Here is a 16,360-nt window from a genome sequence, read left to right on the forward strand (position 1 = left end):
CAAACAGTGAAATGCACAACTCTGCGAGAGGAAGTGGTGGAGGCTGGTACAATTGCAACATTTAAGACGCATTTGGATGGGTATATGAATAGGAAGGGTTTGGAGGGATATGGGGTGGGTGCTGGCAGGTGGGATTAGATTGGTTTGGGATATTTGGTTGGCACGGATGGATTGGACCGAAGGGTCTGTTACCATGCTGTACATCTCTATGACTCTAAATGGCGGATCTACACGTTGAACTACAACTAGCCCTGGACGAGGTTAACCCTGTGTGCCTGTATTCCGAGAAGTCAATGATAGAATCATCTAGACATTTCTGCACCGGGTCACCACTCTATTCCTGCAAGGATTAACATTAGCGGCGACGCAACACAAAACATGAGATGATAGTACTGGAGAGGACAACGCTGTCAGAATATTAGGGGATGTATATTGGGCGTATAATTGTCAAATATATGCTATACATGTGCGGAAGGATAAAGATATCACATCCTGTTTGGACAATAAAGTGTAAATTAGGTAGAGGAACAAAACAATACGGAGTACAGATCAATCACTGACAGTAGCTACAAAGGTTAATAGAAGCATGATAAGAAAACAAAGCCAAGGACTGCAGCTCATTTAACAGGCATCAACTGTAAGGATCGACAAGTTATGCTGCAGCTTTATAGAACTTTAGTTAGGCCACACTTGGAATATTGTGTTCAGTTCTGGTCACCACACTTCCAGAAGGATATGGATGCTTTGGAGAAAAGGTTTACCAGGATGGGGTTGCCTGGTACGGGGGATTTTAGCTACGAAGAAAGGTTGGATAGACTGGGTTTGTAGGAGGTTGAAGGGTGACCTGATAGAAGTTTATAAGATGATGAATAGCATGGATAGAGTGGAAAGTATCAAGCTTTTTTTCCCCAGAGTGGAGGGGACACAGGTTCAAGGTGCAGGAGGGAAAGTTTAAAAGAGATGTGCGAGGTAAGTTTGTCACACAAAGGGCGATGAGTGCCTGGAACCTGCTGCCAGAGGAGGTGGTGGAAGCAGACACAGTAGCATCTTTCAGGAGACATCTGGACAAATACATGAAAAGGAATGGAATAGAGGGATATGGATCCTGTAAGTGAAGACAGTTTAGTATGGAAGGGCAAAATGTGTTTGCGCAGGCTGGAGGGCCTGTTCCTGTGCTGTTTTGTCCTTTGAGCAGCAGAACCAAAAAGCAGAGAAGCCAGTGCAAGCTTCTGTGGAAATATGGTTAAACGTGTATCAGCATAGCCAGCATTTATTGCCCATCCCAAATTGTCCAGAGGGCAGTTAAGAGTCAACCACATTGCTGTGGGTCTGGAATCACATGTCGGCCAGACCAGGTTAAGGACATTAGTGAATCAGATGGGTTTTTCTGACAATTGACATTGGATCCATGTCATCATTAGACTTCTAATGTTCATTTTTGGATTCAAAATCTACTATCTACCGTGGTGGGAATTGAACCCACACTCCCACAGCATTACCAGGGTGTCTGGATTAATCATCTAGTGATTATACCACTAGGCCATTGCCGGAAAGGCAAAGGTTTGGCTTCCTTTACCTTTAGCATGGAGCCCCCAGATACAAAAGTAGCATCAAAATAGTGGTCATACCACATGGCCATCGCTTCCCCTAGGATGAGAGGTTCGAACTCTGGAAGAGAGAAGCTGTTGGAGGGCTGGATGTTGTGAACTGTCTGGTATGGGGCATGTGGAAGACATGTTTCCATGTGCGGGGCAGGGTGAAAAGAAGAAATGTGTGGGTTTAAAACAGTCATGAATCAAGAGATCTTGGGAGAGACCTCTTTTTCCAAAGAGTGAATGGAATGTGGGACTTGCTTCTACGGCCAAGGCAAGGTGAATGGCGTCAGTATTCTGAAGGATGTGCCTGAGGGTGGGGATAAGGACCGCATTAGGTGGAGAGGAGTGGGGGGGGGGGGGGGGAGGCTCGTGTGGGGCATAAACACCAACATGAAGGAATTGGGCCAAATGGCCTGGCTGGTGTTGTAGCCTTGACATTGTAGAATAAGCTGATGCAAACAAAAGGTTGTAATGGAATGGAAAGACTCAAGAAACTTGGTAGGGTGGGGGAATGTCATATAAAGGTTTTAATGTGAATATATGTGAGACTAAGCCCAAATTGGAATTGATACAAGACCACTTGACCACTAGGACAGATTTGTGGTGAAGGTGAAGTCTTGACCTGTATATTTGTTAGTATTTTACTGAGCTTAAATAAACAGTCATGTTTACTGACCACATTAGACTCCTGCAATCGTTAGCAGCTCCTCTTCAGCATCTAACCGTAATGGAAGACTAGAGATGTGACTTGCCTGTGAAACCTTCTGTCCACAGATCAGTGCGTGGTGGACGACATTACATACGAAGTGGGCCAGACCTTCTATAAACAGCATGAAGAGGGTCACAGCATGAACTGCACTTGCTACGGCCAGGGCCGGGGGCGGTGGAGGTGTGATGCCCTTGGTAAGTGCACACGCGTCAGAAAAGTTCCGTCCGGAAGCGAGTGAGTGAGCAGTGACTGGGAGTGGCGTGGAGCTGGGGTTAGATTCTGGCTGTCTCTCCTGGGGCCTGGTTTGGCACACGGTCTCTGTAGGATGGGAATGGCCAGCTTTGGGGACACCACATGGGAGGAAAATGGCGTTTTCCGATAACGGGCGGCGCTTGTTTGTGAAACAGGAGCGGATCCATCCTCGGGAGAAGGAACGCAGTGTCAGCAGATTGAAGGGGAGGGGGAGGTGCACGTTACTGGAGGGGCTGGAGCCAGTAAAACTATCGGCCAAACATGAGAGCAGAAAGAACCTGGGTGGGCAGCAGTTTAATGGGAAATAAGCCCAGAAGAGCAGGGGAAGGATCTGTCTGCCAGACAGATAAAGAGAGAGCCCAGGGAAACATTTGAGTTCAGGTATAGGGCTCCACTTTTTCCTCTCTAAGTCCAGGCCATAAAAGCTCCACCATAAAAACATTCCTCTTATTTCTGTCTTGCCAGTTAGCTCAAACCTTGGTCCTGCGGTTACCTGCCCTCTGACCCTTAATAAAAGAGCTCGACACCTAAGCAGCTGCCTGCCCCTTCCCCCCCGCCCCATCCTTCAAGTCCTCCTTGTAAAGGAAGGGACTGCCGAATCGCTGGTAGACTACTCAAGTGCTTTTGATGCTTTACTCCTGCTCTGGCTCCCCTTTCCAGCGTCTCACCTGCATCATGCGTCTGGTATTTCAGTCAGCGGGGAAATCCTTCCGCCGACTTGATTGGTCGCACTTCTCCTTTACATTTCAAACAAGCCCGGTGAGAGAGGGAGAAAAAGTGCAAGTTTGCAATTTTCCTGAAAGCAAAAGTTCTAGCTGTCTCCCACATCCAGACCCAGAACCCCCCCCCCCCCCCCTCCCCCAACACCAGCCACAATTAAATCTCAAGGGTCCCTATGGGAACAGTGTCTGAAACACAGGCAGGTTGGTAGACAGCATTACAGTTAAAGCTGGCTGTGTGTGAGGCTGCAGGGCCTGTGGCAAAGCATTGAGCCACTGCCAAGTGTACAATACAGCAGGAAAATAAATGTAACAGCATGGGGAAACTTGTGTGCGTGATGTTCAGCATAAATCCCAGCTTTAAAATGCAACTCAGCAAGTCTTTTTTTTAAAAGCTCCCATGTTTCCCTTTTCCCTCTTATGGTGAGACAGTTCGGGTCAAAGCATCCCCGGGTGTACTCTGTAGGTGGTGCTGCGGTGAGCTGAGGGTTTGTTTAATGGGGTCAAAGCTGAGAAAATTTGTGGGAGAAGTGCAGAACTTAACGTTCATCAATTCAACAGTTAAATCCAATCAGGAATTAGAAAGTTCTTTTTGCTCTGAGAGCAGTGAGCACTTACATTTGTCACTTACAACATGATTGTTTCATGAAGGAGAAGCTAGATCCAGAATCTGGAAGGATGTTATTAAGGTGGAGAGGCTTCAGAAGAGATTTACCAGGATGTTGACAGGATTGGAGGGTTTGAGTTATAAGCAGAGGCTGAGACTGTTTTCACTGGAGCATAGGAAGTTGAAAGGTGGCTTTTATAGAGGTTTATAAATTCATGAGTGGCCTAGATAAGGCGAATGGTAGGTGTCATTTACCTAGGATGGGGGATTTCAAGACCAAGGGGCATATTTTTAAGGTGAGAGGAGATATATTTAAAAAGAGGGGCAAGTTTTCTTTACACAGAATGGTTCGTGTGTGGAATGAATTTCCAGAGGAAGTGGTGGATGAGGGTTCAGTTACAGTGTTTAAAAAGTAATCTTTGGAGGGATGGCGGCCAGGCACAGTCAGGTGGCACCAGTTTGAGATTATGGATGGCATTGACCGGTCAGACTGACGAGTCTGTTTCTGCGCTGTGTGACTCAATGACTAGATCAGTATGTGATGGAGGAAGGTCCACAGAGATCCCAGGCTAGTGTTGAGATGAGTTGGAGTGTGAGGAAATCCATGCAGTGAACAAACACTGGCAAAAGCCAACAGTGTCACATTTCTCGGCAACCACAGTTCCACAAGCATGTTCTCACCCTCTCTGTCCTCTTCACCCACCCCAACCCAGATCAGTGCCAGGACACGGACACGCAACGGTTTTACCAGATCGGCGAGAACTTCCGCAAGTACCTGAATGGAATCCAGTACCAGTGCCACTGCTACGGCCGGGGAATCGGGGAATGGTCCTGTCAGCCACTGACAGCCTTATCAGGTAGGATCTTCACCCACGCCAGTCAGGATTGGGGCTCTGGTGCAGAGCTGAGTGGAGCACTGCACCGTCAAGAACTGCCACCTAGGATGAGATGTTATACGTAGTCCTCATCTTCTCTATGGAGGGGGATGTAAATGATCCAGTGGGCACCATCGAAAGATCGGCAGAGGAGTTCTCCTCAAACAGACATCACAGGGCAGCGTGGTGGCTCAGTGGTTAGCACTGCTGCCCCACAGTGCCAGGGACCCAGGTTCAATTCCAGCCTCAGGCAACTGTCTGTGTGGAGTATGCCCGCTCTCCCTGTGTCTGTGCGGGTCTGCTCCGGTTTCCACCCACAGTCCAAAGATGTGCACTTCAGGTGGGTTGGCCATGCTAAATTGCCCAATAGTGTTCAGGGATGTGTGGGTTCGCCCCTGGGAAATGTAGGGTTACCAGAATGGTGTGGGGTGTGGAGTCTGGGTGACATGCACTTTCGAGGGTTGGTATGGACCTTTTGGGCCGAGTGGCCCGATTACACACTAGGGATTCTACAATGATTTTAAGATCACTAAAAATAAATTAATTGGTCACAATAGTCTCAACCATGGGATCTTCCCATGGCACAGATTGACTAGGATTTGTGCTCATATGTCTGAGGAGGCACCTTTTCATTCTTGAGAGTGTGACCAGTTGGGCCCCAGCGGACTCTCTTGGGGGTAGAGAATGATCTCTGGGATTTGCAGATGTGTGGTTATGTTTCCCCCTTGGTCTTCAGTTGACTTGATACCCTCCCCAAGTGTCCACTGTATAACTTGGGCAGGAACGACGACCGATTCACACAATGAGAAGCTAGCACTGTTACAACAGGGTGAGTGTGCCTCCTTGTCAAACAAATTGGTGCCAACCCTGGACTTTTGTGATCTTAAGTTAATTGTAATGTGTGGGGTGTGGCACTGTTGCAGTTGTGGGGAGGGGCTATGGGTAGCACATGCTCAAAAATATCAAGTGACCAGGCCTGAGGCCTTATGAGTAATGCATAGCAACCCCAATAGGCAGCCATGTTGATTTGATTGATCTGCCATGCACAGCTCTTTTATAAATGTGATCAGGCTTTCACTGCACTAACCCGAGATTAAGCTTCCAAGACTGTTAAATTCTGGAACGCTATCCCTGAACATCTCTGGCTCAGCACTCTCTCTCCTCCTCAGTTCATTCAAATTCAAGCTTTTTAAATTCTGGAACACTATCCCTGAACATCTCTGGCTCAGCACTCTCTCTCCTCCTCAGTTCATTCAAATTCAAGCTTTTGGTTGTGTATCCTCACGTGTCTCATATTTTATATTCCTGCGAAGCATCTAGAGATCTTCATTTTATGCTAAAGATAATATATGATGCCTGGTACTGTTGAGAATGATGAGGACATGTTTCAGACTAGGTTTGTGCTGCTTTTGGGAGTAGAAGATGAAGCAGTGATCTCCCCTTAGTGATACCAGAGACCGAAACTGTTTCTCCTGCTTGGTCAATGCTGATTAGATTCCCTACAGTATGAGAAGAGGCCCTTTGGCCCAATCAGTCCACATTGACCCTCCAAAGAGTAACCCACCCAGACCCATTTCCCTCTGACTAATGCACCTGATACTATGGGCAATTTAGCATGGCCAATTCACCTGACCTGCACATCTTTGGATTGTGGGAGGAAACGGGAACACCTGCAGGAAACCCACACAGACACGGGGAGAATGTGCAAACTCCACACAGACAGTCTCCCGAGGCTGGAATCGACCCTGGGACCCTGGTGCTGTGAGGCAGCAGTGCTAATCACTGAGCCACCGTGCCGCCCATTAGAGGTAGGCTTTTTTGAGGTCCAGGGTAAATGGAGTTAAAGTCCACTTGAGCCTCATTCTGACAGGATGGTGGAATGGGTTTGAGAGGCTGAATGGCCTCCTGGTCCAATAGCACGGCACCAAAGCTGCTCAGTTATAATCCAGATGCCTTATCACATTGGCTTGGAGAGCTGAAAGCCCTTCTCCTCCTCAAGGAGTGAATCCAGTGATTGATGATAATTGAGTTGTATGGGGGCTGACTGGAAAGGCAAGACTTGGAAATGCTCAGAACGCAGGAAGAGGCTGTCAGTCCGCTGAGTTTGCGTTGGTTCCTTCAGAAAGTTGACCTCTTGTTTCCCTCTCCCTGATCACTGGGCCTGTGCCCCTTGCACATATTTGCTCGATGATGTTTATATGTGCTATTTATTATCTTATGCCAACAAGGACGTAAGGCAGTTTGTGATTTGTGCTGATTAATGTAACTGCCTGGAGGGAGTAATGAGATTTAATCATTGTGAAGTAATTATCCTTCATAAACGGGCAGATTTGTACAGTCTGGCAGGGCATCGTGGTGATTGTTTCTTTCCCGTTTCTCGTCTTTTCCCATGTGTCTTTGCTTGATGAGTAAATTGCTTTGCAGTGCTAAGGGTCCAAAACACACATCCAAGACTCCGAATCAAAGCTGTTGGCTTGGATAAGAAACCGGGGCTTGGCAAGGTCACGGGCCCGGGCACTGGTGGTGTCGCAGGGAGGTGCCAGGCAACCCTTTGCCTGTGAATATCCAGCACCCAATCCCCACCCATTCACCCAGCCACTTCCAAAGGCAGCAGTAGTTCTCCCACACCACTGCCAGACCTAAAGGACCGATGTCATTGATATTGTAAACCCTCTGTAGATTTAATGTTGAGATACTTTGCTTGTGCTGTAGGATTGGTGACTCTAGGGGAGCAGTCAGCCTCACACTTCCCGTTTTAACAAAACCAGTGCTGACTTGAGCCGAAGGGAAACCAATTCAGTCAAAAGCTCTCATGCTTCTCTCTAAACGTAAGGAGAAAGGTAAAGCTGTCAGGGAGGACAGTCTTAGCAAAGTGCCCACATTGCGACTCCCGTCTGAGCAATTTTGAATCAGTGATACAGAAGACGTTGTTTTCTTTTGAGTTTGAATTTGTTTTGGGCTGTCTGTGTGCTGCCTCCGCCCCCAAGCCTTTCCTTTCTTCTGGTTTTTGTCTCACCGTGATTTACGATTTTTCGACGCTGTACAATCTCCTCGTTGACCTCACTTGGAGAGGGTGTGTTACAGGACTGGCTTTCTGAAGCACGTCTTCTGTCCCAATTTAATGTTGCTTCCTGCCAAGTTCATTGAGAGTGCACTGAGCTAGATTGCAAAACGTGTGGATGGGACTCCTCAGCCTTCTCCCTATCCTCTCTACAAGCTGTGACCACACAGATTCGAGAATGTGTGGGCTTGCAACTGAAGAGACTTCCAATGTATCATCAACAGCTTGGCAAGTAACTAGCTGTGAAAAGTAGCCACCATGTTAGTGGCCAGTCAATATGTAGCCATCAACTTGGAAACAATAGTCATTTACTCTAATCAGATCAACAACTAAACAAATGGATAGTAATTAGTGGTTAGGTGTGACGAGACTTTGAACAGCTAATAATTTGATAATTAGGCAAAATAAATAATTATTTGAAATGAATCCTGGTTACTAGTTTGACAAGGTAAAAATAAGGACTGCAGATGCTGGAAACCAGAGTCTAGGTTAGAGTGGTGCTGGAAAAGCACAGCAGTTCAGGCAGCTGCTCCTCAGATGCTGCCTGAACTGCTGTGCTCTACTAGTTTGACAATGCTAGTAATGATGTAGTCAACCAGGTTAATAACAAGTTCCTACCTAACCTGACTGACAGTTGCATTGCTGCTGATATACTGATATATAATGCCGTCAGATTAGTAACCTGGAGAACAAAAGATTCCAATATATAGTCAACAGTAACTAGCTGTGACCAGCAGTAGTTTGGATTGCAAGCTCTGCTCAGATATGCCATGTCAATGGCAGCATCCTTATAGCTGCCTTGCACAAGAGCAAAAAGAGGCCATTCAGCCCCTCAAGCTTGTTCCACTGTCATTGGCTCCATATCGCTTAAACGTCTTACCTAACAAAAAGCTGTTTTTGACAGCTTGTATCATGCCTTGTCCTCAACAGCATTTCAGGAGCTCCTCTTTCATGTGAAAACATGCTTCCCCAACATCACCCTGAATGATCTAACTCAAAGGTTATGCCATCACCACCACCTCCATTCTGGTCTGAGCTTCAGCAGAAAATAGTTTCTTTCTCTCAATCCTTCCCTCATCTTAAACGGCTCATTTAGATCTCTCTGTTTAGCAGTCAGAGCAATAGAGGTTTTGCCCATCGATTTCATCCTCTTTAATTGTAACAAAGAGGATTGAGGAGGGCAGAGCAGTAGATGTGATCTATGTGGACTTTAGTAAGACATTTGACAAGGTTTCTCATGGGAGACTGGTTAGCAAAGTTAGATCTCATGGAATACAGGGAGATCTAGTCATTTGGATACAGAACTGGCTGAAAGGTAGAAGACAGAAAGTGGTGGTGGAGGGTTATTTTTCAGACTGGAGGCCTGTGACCAGTGGAGTGCCACAAGGATTGGTGCTGGGTCCACTACCTTTTGTCATTTACGTAAATAATTTGGGCGTGAACATAGTAAGTTTGCAGATGACACCAAAATTGGAGGTGTAGGTGGACAGCGAAGAAGGTTACCTCCAGGTACAATGGGATCTTGATCAGACGGGCCAGTGGGCTGAGGAGTGGTAGGTAGAGTTTGAATTGATTCTAGTCTTTCAGAGCTTAATAGCGTAGATACCGAGATGATTTCACTCGTGATACAGATCAGAAGCAGAAATCATCAAAATAAGATGGTCATGAAGAAATCCATTAGGGAATCAAAGGAAAAAAAATCAATCCGAGAGGGAGATCTGCAAGGACCTCTTTACTCAAGTATGGGGCTCACAACAATGTGGAGTAATTACATTTAGAGGACAGCTGGACAATCTACCAATGGAGGAGACAATAGAGGGAGATGCTAATGGAGTAAGAGAGTTACGCAGAGTATTTATGGATCAATTATCCCAAATGGCTTGTTCTGCTGTTGTATTCTCCACTCAATTGTTTGCGCATTCAAAAAGCTCTCTGGACTATTATTCTGTCTGATCTGTTCTAATGTAGGATCTGAACCTATCAAAGTGATGATCACGGAAGTTGGGAACCAGACGGACTCACATCCCATCCTGTGGAACAAGCCGGAATCATTCCATGTCACCCAGTACACACTGAAATGGAAGCCTGTAAGTAAACCCGCACCCACTGATCATTGACAGTGCTGGAAGAGCCATGATCTCGCACCCTTTCTCTGTCTGTCTCTCTGTCTGTCTGTCTGTCTCTGTGTGTGTCTCTCTTCTCTCTCTCTCATGATCTCAGTTAAAAATCACACAACACCAGGTTATAGGCCAACAGGTTTAATTGGAAGCATCAGGTGGTTAATGAAAGCTACTGCTTCCAAATAAACCTGTTGGACTATAACCTGGTGTTGTGTGATTTTTCACTTTGTACACCCCAGTCCAACACTGGCATCTCTTTATCATCTCATGCTCTCTCCCCTCGCCCCCCCACCCCCCCACACAGGCAATGGCCCAACCTCTTCTCTCCTCCCCACCTCACCCCCACCAACCAACCTGCCCCTTGGCAGGATCCATTGCCACAACTTTAATAAAAAGCAAGGGCCTTCTCTTCTGCAATCCTGGTCAGTATTTGTCCAACAATCCACACTGCCAAGACTGATCATCTCTGTGGGAGCTTCCTGTGTGCATCAACTGCTATGTCATTACTGCAATTGAAACATTGCCCCCTGAGGCCCTTTGGGGGTTGGGAGAGGGGAGAGGGGAGCCATTCTGCGATTGTGGCAGATCTATTCCTTTTCTCACCGGCTAAAGAGGAAGCGTGGACTCACCTTCAGAGAAGCACCGCAGCGTTGCTTAGCTGACAGCACTCTGTGGGCCACGGCAGCCATCTTTTTTTTTTAACCTGAGAGCTCCATCCCCGGGAGCTGCCTGAACTATTCAGTTCATGTTGACCTCAGTGGGGATTTGAACTGGCAAACTTCCCTGGGATCCCAGTCGGCCCATCGCAGCAGGTCCACACAAAACAGACTCTGGTTGTTGTCTGTGCTCCAAGAGGTGAAAGGTCTGTCCACTGACCTGTTAGCACTACGTATGGCGGTGTGTTGGAGTCCGACAAGCATGCGCTCCCTGAGGCCTCTGGTCACATCAGTACTTACTAACCCGTTATACAGTCGGGGACATGAACCTTGCCGTGTTATGTGTATCTAGTTCTGTTCCCCACCCCGACAGACAAAAGAAAATTTAAGTGTTGCACCCGAGCTGGGTTTGCAACCTTGCCCCCGGCCTCTCTTGCTGAGTCGCCTTGGGAATGGCTTGCCAGGCTTTTGCGAAAGCTTCAAACTTGAGTCCAAAACAATGTTCCATTGCTCAAGTGGTGCTCAGTAAAGTGTGTGTCATTTCCAGCTTTCTCTTGGCACACAAAGCAGGAGCACAGAAGGCAGCCAAGCGTGTCCTGAGTTTAATGTCAACAATCGCAGGGTTGACATGGAGTTGCTGGCGGGAGTGTGGGGGAGCATGGCTCAAGATGGAATACTGTCTTCAATTCTGGTCTCCTTTGTATCGGAAAGATGTTGTGAAATTCGAAAGGGTGCAGAAATCATGTACAAGGATGTTGCTGGGTTTGGAGGGTTTGAGCTATAGGAAGAGGCTGAATCGGCTGGGGCTATTTTCCCTGGAGCGTTGGACGCTGAGGGGTGACCTTATAGAGATTTATAAAACCATGAGGGGCATGGATAGGATAAATAGACAAGGTCTTTTCCCTGGGTTGGGGGAGTCCAGAACTAGAGGGCATAGGTTTAACGTGAGAGGGGAAGGATGTAAAAGGGACCTAAGGGCAAACTTTATTGTGCAGAGGGTGGTGCGTGTGTGGAATGAGTTGCCAGAGGAAGTGGTGGAGGCTGGTACAATTGCAACATTTAAAAGGCATCTGGATGGGTATATGAATAGGAAGGGTTTCGAAGGATATGGGCCAAGTGCTGGCAGGTGGGACTAGATTGGGTTGGACCAAAGGGTCTGTTTCTGTGCTGCACAACTCGTGAATCTGTAGGCTTTTGTTGGAGGCTTCAGACCAGTGCTCCCTGCTCTTGCTAAGGGGACTTAATAGGACTCCTTGGGGCCACGGTGTGTGTGTGTGGCCAACCGTGGCAAAGGGCACTGGAAGAGGAGGCGTGGAGGAACACTGATGTTTTACTTTCAGGGAGAAAGGACTTGTGGAGCCGGCAGTATTTACATATATTTAAAAAAAAGCAAAGGCTGGAACCCATTCGTTTAATGTAAAAAAGCTGTCAGTAATTATACCATTGTTTGGCACTCCCTGCTGGTCGTTTCGTTGCAACAGGCCCTCGCCGCTGGAAGTTGAGTTCATTAGCTTCCAAACTGTTTGTGATATGGCGTAAGACCAATGTCTCATTCCGTCGTGAGGTCAGCTGGGTTTGAAAGCAAAGGTCTCAAGGCCGCCCTTTCATCCTTCGTCTAACCCTGCCTGTGCTTTTGTGTGTGTTTCCATGCAGAAAAACTCCCGGGAGCGATGGAGAGAGGTGACCATTCCAGGCAACATGTACTCCTATACCATCCGGGATCTGAAACCGGGCCTCACCTATGAGGGAGAGCTGATTGGCAGGGTGTGGAATGGCCGCTCAATGTTCACCAACTTTGAGTTCACAACCTCCTACATGACACGTAAGTTGCATCCCCTCCCTCCCCGCCCTCCCCACCGCCCATCCCCGCAGCCCAGGGGGTTGCAGCCTCCCCCTCTCTTCAGCCTCCCCCGGGGTGACGGTGGGTATTTCAAACCAACGTGGTCCCCAGGGCGTTGCTTGTGAATCCGGCTGTGGTTCCCCACCCCGCAAGGGTGCCTTTCTTCTGCCCTCCATTTTGATCCCTCCCATCCCTGACCTCTACCTTTTTTTTAAAATCCATTCATTGGACGAGGCACCATGTTGGTCAAGCCCATCCCGAATTACCCAGAGGGCATTGCCCTGCGTCTGGAGTCACATGTAGACCAGAACGGGTAAGGACAGCAGTCTCCTTCCCCTAAAGGACGTTAATGAACCAGACGGGTCTGTCCGACAACCGTCGTCATTAAACTCCTAACGGCAGATTTTTATTGACTACAAATTCCACCATCGGATTCGAACCGCAAAACATTACCTGGGTCTCCGGATTAACAGTCGAGCAATAACACCACTAAGGTCATGGCCTCCCCATTGACCTTGACAGGCTGCATCTTGAACAAAAGATGGGAGTGGTGTTCCCTGACTAGGTTTCAAGATTTTTCAGATCAATCCCCAGCTTTCTGGATGTGGGCTGGGGTCAGGAGAGTCTCAGATTTCCACACATCTCCCCCTCCTCCTGCCCCCCCCCCACCCCTCAACGTTTTGTATGAAGCAGTGCTTCCTGACATCAGCCCCGAGACTACCCTCATGCTGAGAGATGCCACTTTGGAGGCTGTGGCAAATGCCTGAAGGACCCCTTCCCACTTGCGCATGCTCTCCCTCTCTCTCTCTGCCCCACTAACCAGAGACCCAAGATGGCAGAGTGCCCCATACTGAGATGGAGGGGTGGGGAAGTTGAGCGGAGCTGCAAATGTGGTGTATACGCAACCATCACCGTCCCTGCTTAATTATCCAGCCCCCCCACCCCCGTCCCGCCACCAGAAAGAGCTCTCTTGTCAACTGCACCAAAGCCTTTAAGTCCTATCCAGAACTCTTCTGGACTGCGGGGAAACAAGAGACAGTTGAATTTGATTAAACCAGTTCTCGAGATTTAATCATTGTCGCCAATCTGCCCTCCAGGTTGGGGCGGAGTCTTAACTGTTGCTTGATAGTTCACTAACCTGATGTTTCACTCTGTTCCCCCCACTGCCCTAATCCTAACAGGGTCTCCAACCGAGGGTGAGACACCACTGTTGCCTGAGGAAGACATCATCAGGGAGTCCTCGACAACAGAATCCATCACCGAGATCACCTCCAGCAGCTTTGTGGTCTCCTGGGTATCTGCCTCTGACACGGTCTCTGGGTTCCGCATCAAGTATGAGCTTAGTGAAGATCAGGCCCAGCCTCAGTACCTTGGTAAGTCCAGAAGATGTAGGAGCAGAATTAGGCTATTTGGCCCATCGAGTCAGCTCCACCATTCAAACCTGGCCGATCTGTTTCTTAATCACATTCTCCTGCCTTCTCCCCGTAACCGCTGATCCACTGAATAATCAAGAGCCTACCTATCTCTGTCTTAAAAGACACTTAATGACTTGGTCTCCACAGCCTTCTGTGGCAATGGGTTTCATAGAGTAACTATCATTGGGAATAAGAGATGGTGATGTGTTAATGTCATTAGGCTATTAATTCACAAGCTCAGGGCGACACGGTGGCTCAGTGGTTAGCACTACTGCCTTACGGTGTCAGGGACCCTGGTTCGACTTCAGCCCCAGGCGACTGTCTGTGTGGAATTTGCACATTTGCCCCGTGTCTGCATGGGTTTCCTCCCACAATCCAAAAAGATGTGCAGGTCTGGTGCATTAGTCAGGGGTAAATACAAGGTAGGGTAATGGGTCTGGGTAGGTTACTGTTCAGAGGGTCGGTGTGGACTTGTTGGGCTGAGGGGCCTGTTTCCACACTGTTGGAAATTTAATCTAATCCTATGGCTGAAGAAATTCTTCCTCATCTCCATTTTAATGGGTCTTCTCCTCACTTTGAGGCTGTGTTTTTGGGTCTCAGTGTCTGCGACTGGTTGAAACCAAATACACCATTGTCCACTCTATCCAAACCTCTCAGTATCCTGTAAGTTTTAATCAGGTTCCCCCCTCATCCTTCAAAACTCCATCGAGTACAGACCCAGAGTCCTCAACCACTCCCCGTATGACAACCCTGGGATCATCCTTGTAACTTTCCTCCAGACACCTTCCAAGTTCAGCCCATCCTTCCTCAGATGGCAGGGTGGCTCAGTGGTTAGCACTGCTGCCTCACAGCACCAGGGACCTGGGTTTGATTCCAGCCTCAGGTGACTGTCTGCGTGGAGTTTGCACACTCTCCCCGTGTCTGTGCGGGTTCCCTCCGGGTGCTCTGGTTTCCTCCCACAGTCAAAAGATATGCAGGTCAGAGAATTGGCCATGCTACGTTGCCCCTCGGTGTTAGGTTAGGTGCATTAGTCAGAGGTAAAGGTAGGGGAATGTTTTTGGGTAGGATACTCTTTGGGGGGGGGGTTGGTGTGGACATGTTGGGTCGAGTGGCCTGTTTCCACTGTATAGAAAACTTCTATGGGTACAGGGGTCAAAACATCCCACTGTATTTCAAATGCAGTCTGACCAGATCCTTATACAGCGTCAGTATATCACCTCTGGAAGTGAATGCTAACATTGCGTTTGCCTTCCCCTGTCTTCAGTAACTCTCGCCCTTTAGTTCAAACTGGGTGGATTAGGCATCCACAGCAGGTTGTAACTACATCTCCTGTTGCCCAGCCATTCACCCTGCTACTTCAGTAGTTACCTTGAGCAGTATTATTCCTCCATACTCTCATGGACCTGGTGTCTGTGGGATGTCCTGTGCTTGTCCTTGCTGCCTTTATTCTCTCGCTGCAGGATAGCAAGGAAGAATATTTAATGGTTGAAATGGTCTCCCTGTGCATCCCTCGGCTCAGGGCCCACCATGCTAGGCAGGGGCTGCAGTTTGCCGAACCCTTCGACATTCCGCTTCGGCTGATGCAGACTCCAGGCGTGGCGCAGACGTCGGGGTAACGGCTATCCAGTGCCTTCGTTTCGAGGTTGGGATTTGAACAAATGTCCCACCACTGGGAAAAAGAAGGGAAGACCTGCATTTATGTTGTGCCTTTCTGAAGCCCAGGTTGTTCAGTAAGGTGTTACAGGCCGCCTGTTGTTTGCCAGTGAGGAAGAGATCTATGTCTCTGTGTCAGTGTCTCTGAGTATGTGTCTGTGTGCATGTATATCTGTCTGTGTCTCTCTGTGTATCTGTCTGTCTAAGCTGTGCGTGTGTTTGTCTGCGTGTGTGTCTGCGTGCGTGTGTGTCTGCGTGTGTGTGTGAGAGGAATTCTCTTGATTTCCTGATGGTAAGAGAGGATGGACCTTGCCCCTAACCAAAGCAAAGTGATGGAGCATAAGGATTTTAAAACTCAGGTTTTTCCACAGTGGGAGCCCTGCATAGGGCGTTGAGCATAGGGAGTGGTGGAGTTGTGGAGATTCGGTTTAGGTTAAGTCACTCTAAAGAGTTAATCTGTTGTCTGTGAGCTGATATGTCTGGGAGGCCTCGGGATATTAAGCCTTTATTCCTTTCCCACTTCCAGATGTTCCAAGCACAGCCACATCTGTTTCCATTCCTAATCTGCTGCCTGGCCGCAAGTACATCGTGAATGTTTTCGAAGTCTCAGAAGATGGAGAGAAGTTGATCCTAACCAGGACCCCCACGACAGGTTGGTGGCCGTGGAGACACCTCTCTGCTGCGTTGTCCAATGGTAGTCAGGAGAACCCATCGTTTCCCAGAATAACTTTCTGCCTTTTCCTCACACAGCTCCTGACAGTCCCACTGAGTACACCGTCGATCACGTCGATGAGACCTCCATCACCATTGAATGGTCCAGGCCTCAAGCCCCGATCACAGGTAGGTCAACCCCAGTGA

The 16,360-nt window shown here is 48.2% G+C and overlaps 1 protein-coding gene across 5 annotated transcripts in view; it reads left to right on the plus strand.

The window, feature by feature from the left end:
* LOC122551435 (fibronectin-like) overlaps positions 1-16,360 on the plus strand; it is a 96,461-nt gene that overhangs the window by 23,680 nt on the left and 56,421 nt on the right. For all 5 annotated transcript variants that reach the window (XM_087988886.1, XM_043693335.2, XM_043693336.2 and 2 more), the window contains exons 11-17: positions 2,370-2,498; positions 4,596-4,739; positions 9,787-9,905; positions 12,248-12,416; positions 13,616-13,807; positions 16,029-16,154; positions 16,253-16,342. In XM_087988886.1, coding sequence (XP_087845012.1) covers positions 2,370-2,498; positions 4,596-4,739; positions 9,787-9,905; positions 12,248-12,416; positions 13,616-13,807; positions 16,029-16,154; positions 16,253-16,342 — 969 coding nt within the window. The remainder of the gene's footprint in view (positions 1-2,369; positions 2,499-4,595; positions 4,740-9,786; positions 9,906-12,247; positions 12,417-13,615; positions 13,808-16,028; positions 16,155-16,252; positions 16,343-16,360) is intronic.

The sequence above is a fragment of the Chiloscyllium plagiosum genome, unplaced genomic scaffold (assembly GCF_037043375.1).
Source record: "Chiloscyllium plagiosum isolate Xiang-an unplaced genomic scaffold, Cpla_swu_hap1 HiC_scaffold_7, whole genome shotgun sequence".
In the NCBI taxonomy this organism is placed as follows: domain Eukaryota; kingdom Metazoa; phylum Chordata; class Chondrichthyes; order Orectolobiformes; family Hemiscylliidae; genus Chiloscyllium; species Chiloscyllium plagiosum.